The 13,654-nt window shown below is 39.4% G+C and overlaps 2 protein-coding genes across 2 annotated transcripts in view; one reads left to right on the top strand and one right to left on the bottom strand.

Annotated features, from left to right (window-relative positions):
• Positions 1–13,654, bottom strand: part of erich2 (glutamate-rich 2) — a 78,083-nt gene that overhangs the window by 19,314 nt on the left and 45,115 nt on the right. The window lies entirely within an intron of this gene.
• LOC134866499 (kidney mitochondrial carrier protein 1-like) lies at positions 4,412–11,491 on the top strand. The gene is made up of 9 exons (XM_063886708.1): positions 4,412–4,639; positions 4,749–4,893; positions 5,270–5,364; positions 5,607–5,692; positions 6,999–7,094; positions 7,214–7,338; positions 7,823–7,946; positions 9,737–9,817; positions 10,305–11,491. Exons 1-9 carry the CDS (start codon positions 4,576–4,578, stop codon positions 10,344–10,346), a joined length of 858 nt encoding a protein of 285 aa, XP_063742778.1. The 5' UTR covers positions 4,412–4,575; the 3' UTR covers positions 10,347–11,491.

Raw genomic sequence — 13,654 nt, 5'->3', positions numbered from 1 at the left:
TTCGTCCGTGCACGTGCCACACACACTCACACTCTCACACACAGTGCACAATTATACACTCATTCCTCTCTCTCCTTGGTCGTTAATAATGTACTGATGGCGATACTGGGGTTACTGACCCACAGCACACCCATTCATCAAACAGTACAACTAGCATATGATCATAATAAATATGCTCTTGATGAATGTCTTGCAGTCAGGACAGTAGACCTAATGCTTCACAGAAGCTAATGCCAGAAGGACAAATGTGATGGAAACAGATAAGATGAAGCCGAGGTATTTACCAAAGCAATATATTCTTCTTGGGAAAATATGTTTTGATAAGCAGAGCACACTCTGACATTTCATTTATAGAGCACCAAATCCTACATACAGTCATATGTTCACTATTTGTTCTACATGTAATGTCTTTCAAAAATGTCTGTTCTCATTAGCGGTATAGATAGTGTCTGCTCATTAAGTGGATTGCAACATTTTCAGTTACTTGTGTTTGAGTAAAATTAGCATTTCTCTTTTTAATTGTATATCTACTGACAACATCCAGGAGCCTGTTTTGAAGTATCCTCACGGCTCCTGTTACACAAGCTGGCGTGATGACTTTATGTCATCCTATGATTTTTTTGTGACATTTGAATTATCTGAACACCATTAAAAACCTCTGGTATATGATCATGATAAAGATGGATGTGAAAACGAGCCTATACTAAGTCAAGCTGCTTACAATATTGCATTAGAAGTGACATTAAGGCAACAGCAAAGTGATAGACAGGCCTGAAAGCTCTATTCGGGGTTATTCCACCAAATATTTATTTCTAAACTCTTTATATGCTAAATCACAAGTATTGTGGTGTTTAAATAGAATATGAACTTGTCTTCTTTGCATTATTTGAGGTCTAGAACAGTGCATCCATACTGTTATTTAATCAGTTATCATTTTAGGCACATAAATTATATAAATGACTTATTGAATTTGTGAGAAATGTTGTCAGTAGACAAAATATGTTAACTTTATTTGAGCACATTACTGTAAATAGTAAAAACAGAGAAACTGAACATTATGCAGTGGTATCTTGATTGCTCCAGAGCTGTCAGTGTCATGGTTACCTCACACGAGATTAATATGGTGTTGTTCTGACCTCTAGTGGCAAAGCAATAGAATGACAGTAGAAGACAGGAGAGTAAAGGCCAAGAGTTGTGTTGGCCGCTTTCACATGTGCTCCTGAATCCTATACAGGTCTGATTTTTGCAATACAACGTCTATCCTACAGTCATATCAGATATCAGAATTAAGAATTGGACTGCCATATGTTTAAAATAAATAGAAACTAAAATAACATAGGTTGCTGATGATCAGTGTCAGTGACTCTCAGTGTGTGCAAATAATAATGTATTGTTTATCTACCAGGTTTTGTAAAGTATCTGTGTTAATATCGTTTTACTTCGAATGAATCCCGCATATTTTCTTTGTTAGTATTGGGTTTACTTTGAGCTAATTGTGTCATTGATGTTTTGTTATTCCTATTTGAAGCATTTGGTTTTGCCTACTTTTAGTAAACATTTGATTTAAACAGACAAATGTACATATAAAGATGTACATATATTCAAAAGATGTGAATTTTGATTAACAACGCAACAATTTGATGAAAAAAATGAATAGCCATATAAATCAGAAACAATCCCCATAAACAAATGTTAAACCAAAACCAAAGCACAATATAAACATATTGCATGTATTGATATTTGTTTGCATGAACACACTGTAACATATTGGCAAACATGACATATTGACATGAGGTTTGATGCATATGGTGTTACAATAATGAACTATTGGCCCATGGTACTGTAATTAAGACACAACGAATAATTGATTTAATGATAGATTTATGAAGTGTATTGGACTGAAGGAATAAGGGAGGAGTAGCTATGTGAATAAACAAGTGAGTGTTGTTACTGTTAGATAAATGTAAAGTAATAGACTAACTTTCTTTTTCTAAGGACGCACTCAAAAAGCCTGCTTGTGGAATAAAGGCGACTGATGATGGTGGGAATACTAGTTTTACTAGAATTACTCGACAGTTTTTCATTGGTCACTTCTAGTGACCTCCATGCAGATCAAATAGTTAAACATTTACAGCCTGAGACAAATGATGTCAAGGGTCAGTGTATTATGCAGTATTGCAGTATTGCCTTTTGTTGGGAAGTAGAATACGGTATGGCCGTCACACACAAATGATTGTTATTATTTTTATCAATCACATCTTTACAACACATGTTATATGTATTGACTGATAAAACATCCAGCAGGCTGAGATTCTTGAAGGTTATCTAAAAATAAGTTGGAACAAAAGGCAACGATACACTTTTGAGTATTTCTATTTTTGTGTTTATGCTCTTTACAGATGACTATTACTAACACATAATGTATGAATATCATTAATTTAGTTTCATTTGGATTTACTTAACTATAACTTTATAATATATAACTATATTAACTTATATATAATATTTATTTATTATTACCTTTTAATGGTTTAAATCATTCACAATAAATCTTAGTGGTTGGTTTCTGATCTTAGTTTTTACATTTTTTATTCTCAAATAATGGTTTTCACTCATGTGTATGTCTGTTTTAATATTGTAACTTGTGGATAATTTATTGTAATAATTGGCAATTGTTCTAGTACATGATATAAGTCCTCTGCACCAGACTCTCAAGCTATACAACAAACATACAATACAGCAAAATAATACCGCTGAATACATTTCTAAGCAGGCCTTATTTAGCTTATGGGTTTTCCCTTTCCTGTAGTGTGTTATAGGTTTTTGGGAGTGTTAATAGTCTTCAAAGGTTCAAATCCCAGAGATATCTCTTCTGTGGTAGCGTACACATTGTGCAGCACATTGAGCTTCAACCTGGAATAAAATATGTTATATAAATAGTTATTAAAGCTAGCTTGCTTGAAAACAAGCTATTGCATTTCCTCTGTGGGATCAGCTGTCACATAATAAGAGCACAGAGTTCTTGAAAAGGTTATACGTTCATGCAGTGATATACTGTATGACCTATAGGGTATTTTTGTAGACTCATCTTTATATGTTCACATTTGTCGTTGAATTTTAGAGCTTGAGGGTGAACACTTACACATGCTCTTACTATTCCTTTACTCCAGCGAACCATCTTTAACATACTGTAGGTAAAACGTTTTAAACACAGCTGGATGGAACTTGTCCCACTGAGTATGTCCTGTCAATTTTGTGTTTTTAGTAAAGGGAAATATTTTCAAAGTCCAAGGTTTATACAATGACAGGAAAACAATGTAGACTTCGGTAAATACTGTCAAACATAAGTTAGCAAAATAATTGCAAAATGAAGGACTATTATTATAATAATAGTAATAACTTGGCTTTATATAGCGCCTTTCAAGAAACCCAAGGACGCTTTACAGGACGAGGGGCTTATAACAACAAGACAAAGCAAATAAATGTTTGTGATACAGTAAAACGTTATGGTTGAGTATTGTGTGCGCAGCTAAATTCTGTTAATATGGGGATGAACCAAAAGGTTCACAGGTCGTAAAAGTTTGGCCACTGCTATTTAAATGTCAATGTAATAATTCAGTTGAAACAATAATATAATAATAACAAATTCCTGAGTGTCAAATTCAATGCCATATGTTTGATTTTTTAGGTTAACATATTTTAGTTAAATGTATGCAAATCAAATCCAATCGTAATTATAATGTAGATAACGTTATTATTCACGTACAACTTCAATCCCAGTAATGATAAGTATAAAGAATGTCAGGCTTTATCAACATAAAATGACAGGCTGTAAGCCCATATTTAGTTGCATTTTTCTTCATGCTAATATAGTTATTAACGAAACCAAAGAAATCAGGTAGGATTTTCTAAATGTATACCAAACCATTTTGATTGTGAATAACTTGTGAGAATGTATAACTTAATAATTATCCTCCTTCAAGCATGTTAGAAATGTATGGCAAAACATTATATATAAGACAGAGAAGGCATTTTTTCAGTAAAAGATTAAACACAACAGCATCTGCCATTAAAAATCCATCAATTTAATTAAATGCTATTTTAACTAGGGTTAGTGGAATATAGTGTATAGAGCACCTATGACGTAGTGACATTAATCAGAGAAAATAGATACATATATTTAAGTTATTCATTTATCTAGGACAACCCAATTGTCCGAATTTACTTTTAATATATTTTTCAAAAAGTCTAATTCGTCTAACAATAGAATATGTTTTTCTACCTGGGATATTAGCAATTAGAAAAGCAAAATTGGATTTTATGTGGCTCCTTCTTGGCTGGTCTAGTTGCTTAGCAACAGGCAGTGGGCGGGGATAATGAAGACGGTGGGCGTGGCTTACATCAAGACCTGCGAGACAGGCAGCACGACAGAGGGAGCACGAGAGGGGAGTCACTCAAACGCCGGTAGGGATTGTAAACGCAGCTGCACCTTAGAGGCATTAGCTGCAGACTTAAACATTTATCCCCCCGCTCGCCGGGTGGTTTTCACTGTGATTCGGTACACGGCTGGAGGAAATGTCTAACGGCAGCTGGAAGCCCTTTGTGTTCGGTGGGCTGGCTTCTGTGACGGCGGAATGCGGTGAGTGAGGAGCGGAGAGGAGGCCGTGTGCGGCATACTTTTAATGATTTAACCCTCTTGTGTGATTTACAGATTTAAAGGGTACTATATGACATGTTCTGTGTTTCAGGGACCTTCCCAATCGACCTAGCGAAGACACGTCTTCAAGTTCAAGGCCAAGTAGGCAGCAAATACCGAGAGATCCGGTACAGAGGCATGCTCCATGCGATAGTGAGGATAGGAAGAGAGGAGGGGCCCCGGGCTCTGTATTCAGGGTCAGTAAGCGTGATACAAATGTTCTTTCTATACTATCCCATACCCTGTGCTCACTACATACAACTGGAGAAATTCTTTGTGTACAGTCATAATGTGTGCAGCATATCTTCTAAATGTTCACACTTCCTCATTTTGGTGCACTTCCTCTTCTTTTTCTAACAGCTTTAATCCCACCTACATTACCTCCAGCCAAAGAGGGGGGTTCTACCTGTTCTACCTGTCCTACCTTATTCCTAATATTCTGACACTCTTGTCGGTTTTTTTCCCTTGTGCTGTTTGATGGCTTTCTCTGGGTTTTGTACCACAGTTGTATGTCTGTAAAGCCTTCTGAGTTATTGTGCCAGGGTATTAAAAACCTTGATTTGACTTTTACAGATTAGCTCCTGCTATGCTGCGCCAGGCGTCCTATGGGACTATAAAAATTGGCACATACCAGAGCTTAAAGCGACTGCTGGTTGACAGACCGGAGGGTAAGTCCCACTTTCTCCTTTTTTACACAGAAATACACACTTCTGCAAAAATGTAGGGGTTACCTGCCCCCTTGACATATGCATTCCTCTTTTAAGTTGCAGGGGCAGGTATGCATGTGACCAAGTTATGTTTGTTGTTTTTTCATAAATAGTCTAGTGTTTTTGCTACTTCAAAACACTATTTGCATGGTGTGAAAATTGCTTGTTCACACAGTGTGCCTTGCACTCTTCTCCTCTTTCAGATGAGACACTGCTGACTAATGTGGTGTGTGGTGTTCTCGCTGGAGTCGTCTCCTCCTCCATCGCCAACCCCACTGATGTGCTAAAGGTAGCTACTTGCACACATCAAATACAAGATTGTGTTTTATCTCTTTTGTCAGTAATTCTCCAAAAGCACTAGAGCAGACATGGAAATGTCCTAAAGGTGCAAGGCTTGTGTTAAAATCTTCAACTAAAACAGAGCAGTGTTCTTGGTGTTGTTGTTGGCTTTTTATACAAACAGCTTTGATACCCTGTGCAGCCTTGAGCACGACTGTAATACAGTTTTGTTATTTCAGGATATATACTTCTTCTTTTTATTTAGACCTTCTATTGCAACTTATTTTCTTAGATTGTTTAGGTTTGCACCAACAGACACAAAAGCAAATTCCTTGTATGTGTAAACGTACCTGGCAATAATCTTGATTCTGATCTACTGTAGTTAGCGTTGCGTATTGGAACTTTTGTAATTTAAAAAGTTCACACTGATTGCAATAATGTAAAAACAAAGGCAAAACTAAATACAAAAACTATGTTTATTCATGCTATACTTGCATAAATTCTTCAAATGTTTTTATACTATAATGGACTTTTAGAATAACTAGTTCAAGCAATAAAAAGAATGCTGTCTTTTTTTAAAAACAAACTTCAAAAAAATATTCGACAATTTTGATTTAGTGTGTAACATTACTGTATACATACGCAATATTAAGGATCTTTTGAATTTAAACTTTTTGGAAGTTGTGAATCTATTTCAAATGTTTTAATAAATCAAATTTGCACCCCATCCCTAACATCAGTAATTGCAAAAATAAACTCCTTAGGTGTGGTTCTACTGTGTTAATGGGCATCATAGCACTACCAAGAGCCAACTGGTGGATTATTTATAGACTGAGGCCTCCGAGGCTTAACATAGTGTTCTGTAAGCGATATGTGTGTGCACATGCTTATTTGTACTCATAATGTTTTGACCGGCCCTCACCATGCCCCGTTAGGCCTAATGTCCAGCGCACATTGCTTGTTTGTTAGAGGGTTGACAGCCTAATGGAAGGGCCTTCAGGTCTGGAACATTGCGTTTCCATCACAGTGTTTTTTTGGCTGCGACCACCAAGTCATTACACACACAGAAGAACCAAAGCAGATCTGCAAACATGCTTCACAAAAACAACTCAAGCAGGGAGAATTCCTGGAAAAAAGCATAGAGAAAATAATTTAGGACATCGGGCTTGGCAAGAATCCCTGCTTAACTTTTTGCCTTTTCATTCCCACAACACCGCTGTATTTGGCTTGGTGGGCCTTAAGCATTCCACTCTGGTTGTGTACTTTCATTGTTTCTAGTGCAGGTTTATTGACTCTACCTCTGTCTTATCTTCCAGATCCGCATGCAGGCGCAGGGAAGCCTGATCCAGGGCAGTATGATGGGTAACTTCATCAACATCTACCAGCAAGAGGGAACAAGAGGACTGTGGAAGGTACAGAGAGTGTTTTACTGCTTAATTTGCATTGCTAAACGAGCTCGGTTTCTACGGGTTACAGGTACCACCGACACTGCTCTTTAGCACTCGAATCTCTCCCTCTCTCCCCACTTCAGGGCGTCTCTCTAACGGCTCAACGAGCCGCCATCGTGGTGGGAGTGGAGCTCCCGGTCTATGACATCACCAAGAAGCATCTGATCCTGTCGGGTCACATGGGGGACAACGTGTACACGCACTTTGTGTGAGTTTGCCTCTGGATATCGTCCGGCTTCGAATGTTAATCATTGGGAGGCACATTTCAATATCTTACAGTGGAATACACAGACCTGTTTTTCAAGTCTTTGTACTTGCAACTAAGCAACAAAACATTATGTTTCTTGTTGCTCAATGCTCAATTCCGGGTTTCCTCAGGTCTTTTAAAAAGTCTTTGTATGTAAGCATTACAATTAGGATCATTAGAACACTTTGAAGTTACCCATGAAATGTGGAAAACATTGAGCCACAACTCCGGCCATCTTTAAATGTAGTTTGCTGTTGGGCCGTGCTTCAGTTTGACTTAAGTATAATTAATCAGTGTTTGGATTTACCTTATATTCTCCTCCTTGGTGGATTTAAGTTGTTTAAATGTGGCTGCAGCACACACACCGCAGCATTGTCCAAGTATTAAAATAAAGGACAAAAAGTCTAAAGATGATAATTAGAACCTGTGTCTTGTCGTCCCACAGCTCCAGCTTTGCGTGCGGCTTGGCGGGAGCTTTGGCCTCCAACCCAGTGGACGTAGTGCGGACACGCATGATGAACCAGAGAGGAGGATTTCTGTACCAGGGGACACTGGACTGTATACTGCAGGTCAGTCACCGGATTCAGATTAGAGGAAATTGAAGGAACACTCCACAGATTTCACAAATGACATCAGTTTGTTTCCTTACAGGCAGTACTTCTTAGCTCATACATAATGTGTTCTGTGGCTCTGAGAGAGGCTTTTAAAGTTTGAGGTAATGCCTCCTAAAAAACGTGAGGCAGGGAGGGACTAACAAAATGGTGCTGCTGGTTGCGTTCTAAAAAAACTGGTTGCATTTTCACCTTACAGTCTTAACAGGTTTTGCCAAAATATTCAGAGAACACTATTGAAAAATCCTTTTAAGGTTTCCCAATTATTGGTAATTCACACGCATTGTAGCATTTAAGCTTTTTTTAACCAGGGTGCGTCTATCATTTTCCAACCCAGCTGAGATTTTAACCACGCCCACTTCCGCATCAACGTAGCTCTGTGCGACTGCCTGATGGAGGTATAAAGAGAATTAGCCATCCCCATCTTAACAACTCTGAAGTAATGTGTCGTCTACTTTAGCTTGGAAAGAAACAATATGGGCTCTTAATCAGACCACAAGGAATTAGCTTAATAACTCTCCCCACAGTCCCTCTCTCACTTCCTGCTTCTTCGAGACAACTTCACTGGTGGTGAGCGGACTGCAGCTCCCAATGCAGTCAGTGCAAGTGTGAGCCACGCTGAAAACCTTTGAGTGGTCATCGGCAAACAGATCATTTTTAATCGTCTGACAGTGTTGGAAAGTAACAAAGTACATGTATGCAAGTACTGTACTCATGCACAAAACATGACAAAAAAACTAGCTATTAGGCTTCATATTGTTTGCCAGTTTATTATTCCTAAATACTTGCTGAATTAATATTTAAAGATGAACATTTATTCAGTTATGCTGTGATCTTCTTTTATATTTATTTTCATCAATCTACTTTGAACATGATGCCTTAAAAGGCGACTGTAGCGGTCAAATTCATATTTCTATGCTTTCGTCATGGGGAAGGGGCTGTGGTGAATCTCAATTGGGTTGGAAAACATTAAGACAGGTTCAGGGTTGTTCAGCTCCACATAAAAAGCACTGCTACATCCCATAACTCTCAGCTAACACACAGATGACACAGCTACACTGATCTGTTTCAAACATTATACTCTCTCGTCAAGCTCAGCTTAAATCACCAAGAATCCATCAGCTCCATATCATGTCTGTCAAATCACTACCAACCTATAGACAACATTATGTCCCCATAACTTGATCCACTAACTGAGTTTAGATTACAGAAGCTCTTGCTGTTACAGGCATGTATTAACAGCAGGAATAACCACACACACTTGCTTTGTTCAGGGACTCGAGCCTACTTTGCCATTCAGATTAGCACTGATGAAGACGGGGGATAGATTGTTGGTGTTTTTCTGGCTTTAAAAAGTTAGTTTGGCCTTTTGGGGGCGCTCCCTGGCCTTGGCATTAATAAGGGGAATACCACCTTTAAAGTTATCTACATGACTTCCAGCTATGAATGACCATGTAGAAGTTTTTTCTTTTCAGACAGCCAGCGTCAAAGTTATTAGAGTCTATGAAATCATTAGACTCTTAGAAACGCTGTCCTGTTGCTATGAAGAAGTGCCTTTCGAGTGTTTGTTTTGGATTCTGGATGAATATTTAATAATGTAGTCATTAGGAATATCTAGATCAGACCTTAATGTCACTGATTTCAAGGTCCCAGTTAAAAGCAAAAGCCCGGAGAGGACTTAAGAGTGATCATCAGAGGACAATGAGATGAAATGGGTTTTTAACATGTTTGTTTTTCCCTTTTTCCAGACGTGGCGCTCCGAGGGCTTCATGGCCCTGTACAAGGGCTTCTTTCCCAACTGGCTCCGCCTGGGACCGTGGAACATCATTGTATCCTTGAACCATCTCATTAGCGCACCAGTCTGTTTACATTTAGCCTCTGTGATGCAATATCTGTAGAGCTGGAGAAATCAGAGCGGGGAAAGTTGATAATTCTGTTACGCATATGCTAAAGTATGGCATTTAAAGCCATGCCAGAGTAAGAATGCTAGCTAACGCTTTTATGTAACTTTTTAAGCCTTAGTACCCAACTGCCCCAGGTTAGAATGGACTCGGGGGGGTGGGAGAAAAATGAGTGGGGATGGAACTCTATGAAAGTCTTTCAGCGTAGGCCAAAGAGTTGCATGAGGGAAGAAAAGTGGTCATCGTGCTCCAACCAGGCCTGAAAAATGTAATGAGATTATTGACCTGTTCCAGCTGAGCAGTCTGAGGTAACAAGGAAATGGTAACAAGGCAGGCTTTGAGCAGGAGTACACAAAGAGCCTCAGTTAGCTACCCACACTTGGCAAATCTTTTTTCTCCTTTACTCAGTTTACAGTTCTTCCTCACTTATGAACAGCTGAAGAAGATCAACGTGTGAGCGGCGGAACAAGGGCGGTCAATAAGAGACGAGAATGTGCTCACGCTCAGACATGAGCTGAGAGGACCAAAATCGGGAGAAGGCTTGGATTGTGATGGATCCTTTATGGACCCGCTGATTGGGGGGGGGTGATGTAGACCCCATGTGAGAGAAGCGGTTTGAGATTTTTGCCTGATTCCTGTTTGGGCGACATGTCTCCTGAAGCCTGCGGCAAGCGTGGAAGACACTCAATATCGTGTTTTAGCTTATCCACATGCTTCATTAAGCTTAACCGCGCATTTAAATTTGAAAAAGCCACTTAAATCTTGTCTACGAAGCAAGAAACAGCTTTAAAATGTCTTGACTATCACAAGGGTTTTTCTAAACTTTGAAAGTGGTCTTCAAATTGAGTGCCTTAGTTTGCGATACAAGCCGTCTCGGGCGCATTAAGACCAAGAATGTCGGATAGAGATGACTATCGCAGCGATCGATCATTCCCTTGTTTTCTTAAAAGACAAATGTTTGTGTGCAGGAGTCAACAATCTTGACTACAATGCTTTTCAGTGTGTGGACAGGTGGAATTATTTATTACTCCAACACTCCCTGGAGTATTTTTTTTACAGAGTTTAGAGCCAAGAATATACACCAGGATGTACTGTTATAAATAACAGTCGTATAAACAACCAGTGACACACACACACACACACACACACACACACACACACACACACACACACACACACACACACACACACACACACACACACACACACACACACACACACACACACACACACACACACACACACACAAACATCATATCACATGCCCATATGTGGCAAGACAAGTGGTCCCCTGATGGCAGCGAGTGCAGACAGTAAATATAACTGGTCAAGCCAACACCGCATTAGGTTTAGACCACTGATACAGATAAGGGTTACCAAAATGTGTGTGTTTATTACTTGAAGGCACTGAAACTAATGCAGTTTTATCTCCAGGAGTATTTTCAAATACTGTATTTGGACGCTTATGTGAGCTTTTAATCTTGAAGAATGAATATGTTGCCTGCTTTCGTGTGTTTGTGTGAGCTGCCATCGCTGCCAAAGTTTACTCTTGATGCTGGGTGTTGAAGCTTCCTGCATATTTTAAATAAAAGAGAAAAAACATCCTGTCCGTGTCGTGCTTTTTTTTCACCACAGTGTGGCAGTGTGGAGCTTCCCACCACAACTCGACCCAGTTGAAAAACCCACATGCAGTTTTTATGAGTTTGAAAAAAAGAAAATCGAAGCCTCCACTTTGAGGCCAGAAATCTAGCACAGTTGTGTTGTTTCTGAGGGATTGCCCGGTTCCTTTCAAACACACATGTTCACGCGGAGTCCCATAAACAATGACTGGAATTATTCAGGGAAATCTTGAGGTAATTGTTCTTTTATATTTCTGTTGGTAAACTCCCAGTTTTCCTTAAACAATGCTGTTTTGAGGAGATGATGGGAGCTCAGAGGACACAAACAGCTGTGTGTGTGTGTGTGTGTGTGTGTGTGTGTGTGTGTGTGCGCGCGCGCGCGCGCGCCTTGTTCTTTTATTTAGGGCGCATCATCACGGGACTTATTACTTGGTTGACAACTGTTATTGTATCGGTCTTATCTAAGCCACCATGTTATTGTTGATTTGACACGAATGGTTGTGCTGAATAACTCAACTCTCAACAATGCCACAGAGCGTATGCAGTACATTATACACCTGAAGGGCACTTTCCCCGAGCAGTCTGTCAACTCAAGTCACAGAAACATCCCTCACTCATAAGGCAGGTTGAATTGGAGAATAATGTGTGCTGTTGGTGCCAATGTCTGGCATCCATATGTTGGCATTATAGGCTGCTGCCTGGCAAACCCGTCTCTGGCAAAGCCCTCTACAAGCTGGACAAGTATGGCCACAGGGGATTCCAGCAGTCACAGACATGCTGCATTATGGGTATTATTCGCTGCCTGGCCCAAGGGTGCAGGAGGCCAGCTCTATTGTGTTCCAGGGATCAGAGTGAGCCGCTGTGTCAGAGGGATAAGGCTCCAAACACTCGCCCCCTTTTTTTTGTTGTTCTTTCTCAGATGAAAACGTGGCTCGCTGCGACTCACGGGTGAATAAATGGACGGATAAATGCATGAGCGGATGGAAATGCAGACAAGGAGATACATTGATCGTCGTCTGTTGATCCATTTGGAACGAGGGGCATGCTGACAAAGAATACAAATCGCAGGCCTATTGCTATTTCTTTTTACTCAATATTGCATTTGAGATATGGGCTGAAATATAGCAGTGTTTCTGAAAGATGCTCAGAAAATGCCCCAGTGCTTTTGCGTAAAATTAATGATTTTCCCTCCTGAAAACACATTGTTTACAGGCCACAGATTCTGCATAACATCAAATAAAATCTGCTCAGGAAGCTGTCTGAAACATCTTTCTCCTGGAGAAAAAAGTGCAGTCTTCTGCAATCTGAAATTGTGCCTGGAGTGAATCTTGTGATAAATTGTACAGCAACATCTGGTCTGTGAACAACAAGCTGACAGAGTGAGGATTGCAAACCAGGGGAGGCAATAGATGCTGTGAAAAATATCAGATGATGCTTTAGGAACTCTTTTCCCTGAAAAACACAAGATGTCATTTTATAGTTAATCAGAGTCAAATATCAAATATCAAGTCCCTCCCTGCACGAATATTGTAAAGTAATCAAGTAGAAGCACACATATGAATCAAACAAGGTATAATCAGAATAAGAATCAGAATCGGTTTTATTACCAAGTAGGTCTACACATAGGCCTACGAGGAATTTCCTTTGGTATATGTGGTGCATACAAAGACACAGAAAGAAGAATATGTAGCAAACAATACAATAAAAATAGGACTGTTTTAAATAATGTATTATAACAAACTAACAATATGTAAACATGACAAATACTATATACTGTATTTAAAGTGGAGAGCTGTGCTGACTTAAACAAGGTAGTGTGGAGGAAAATGGTTCTGGTAGGTAGATTTTTTTATTTTGGACAGAACCGGGCTAGCTGTTTGCCTATGTCTCTAATCGTTATGCTAAGCTAAGCTAACCAGGTAGCTTCTTTGAAATGTAGCACACACGAGAGAGTGGTATCATTCTCATTAGGTCCCCAATGTCCCCAGCACAAACACTGAAAATGAAAATGAAAACTCCCCCACCATGAAAACTCCCCCCAGCTTACTAGGTTTAAGCAGAGTTGGGAAGTAACTAAGTACATTTACTCAAGTACTGTACTTAAGTACAATTTTGCGATACTCGTACATTACTTGAGGATTTCCAT

Source organism: Eleginops maclovinus, chromosome 6 (genome assembly GCF_036324505.1).
Source record: "Eleginops maclovinus isolate JMC-PN-2008 ecotype Puerto Natales chromosome 6, JC_Emac_rtc_rv5, whole genome shotgun sequence".
Classification (NCBI taxonomy): domain Eukaryota; kingdom Metazoa; phylum Chordata; class Actinopteri; order Perciformes; family Eleginopidae; genus Eleginops; species Eleginops maclovinus.
This window is presented reverse-complemented; position numbering and strand designations above follow the sequence as displayed.

Excerpts from the sequence above, each read along its gene's own strand:
- LOC134866499 (XM_063886708.1), top strand. The coding sequence starts at position 4,576 with ATGTCTAACGGCAGCTGGAAGCCCTTTGTGTTCGGTGGGCTGGCTTCT. Across the intron at positions 5,693-6,998 it reads ACCCCACTGATGTGCTAAAG|ATCCGCATGCAGGCGCAGGG; the intron begins GTAGCTACTTGC and ends CTTATCTTCCAG. Across the intron at positions 7,339-7,822 it reads AACGTGTACACGCACTTTGT|CTCCAGCTTTGCGTGCGGCT; the intron begins GTGAGTTTGCCT and ends GTCGTCCCACAG.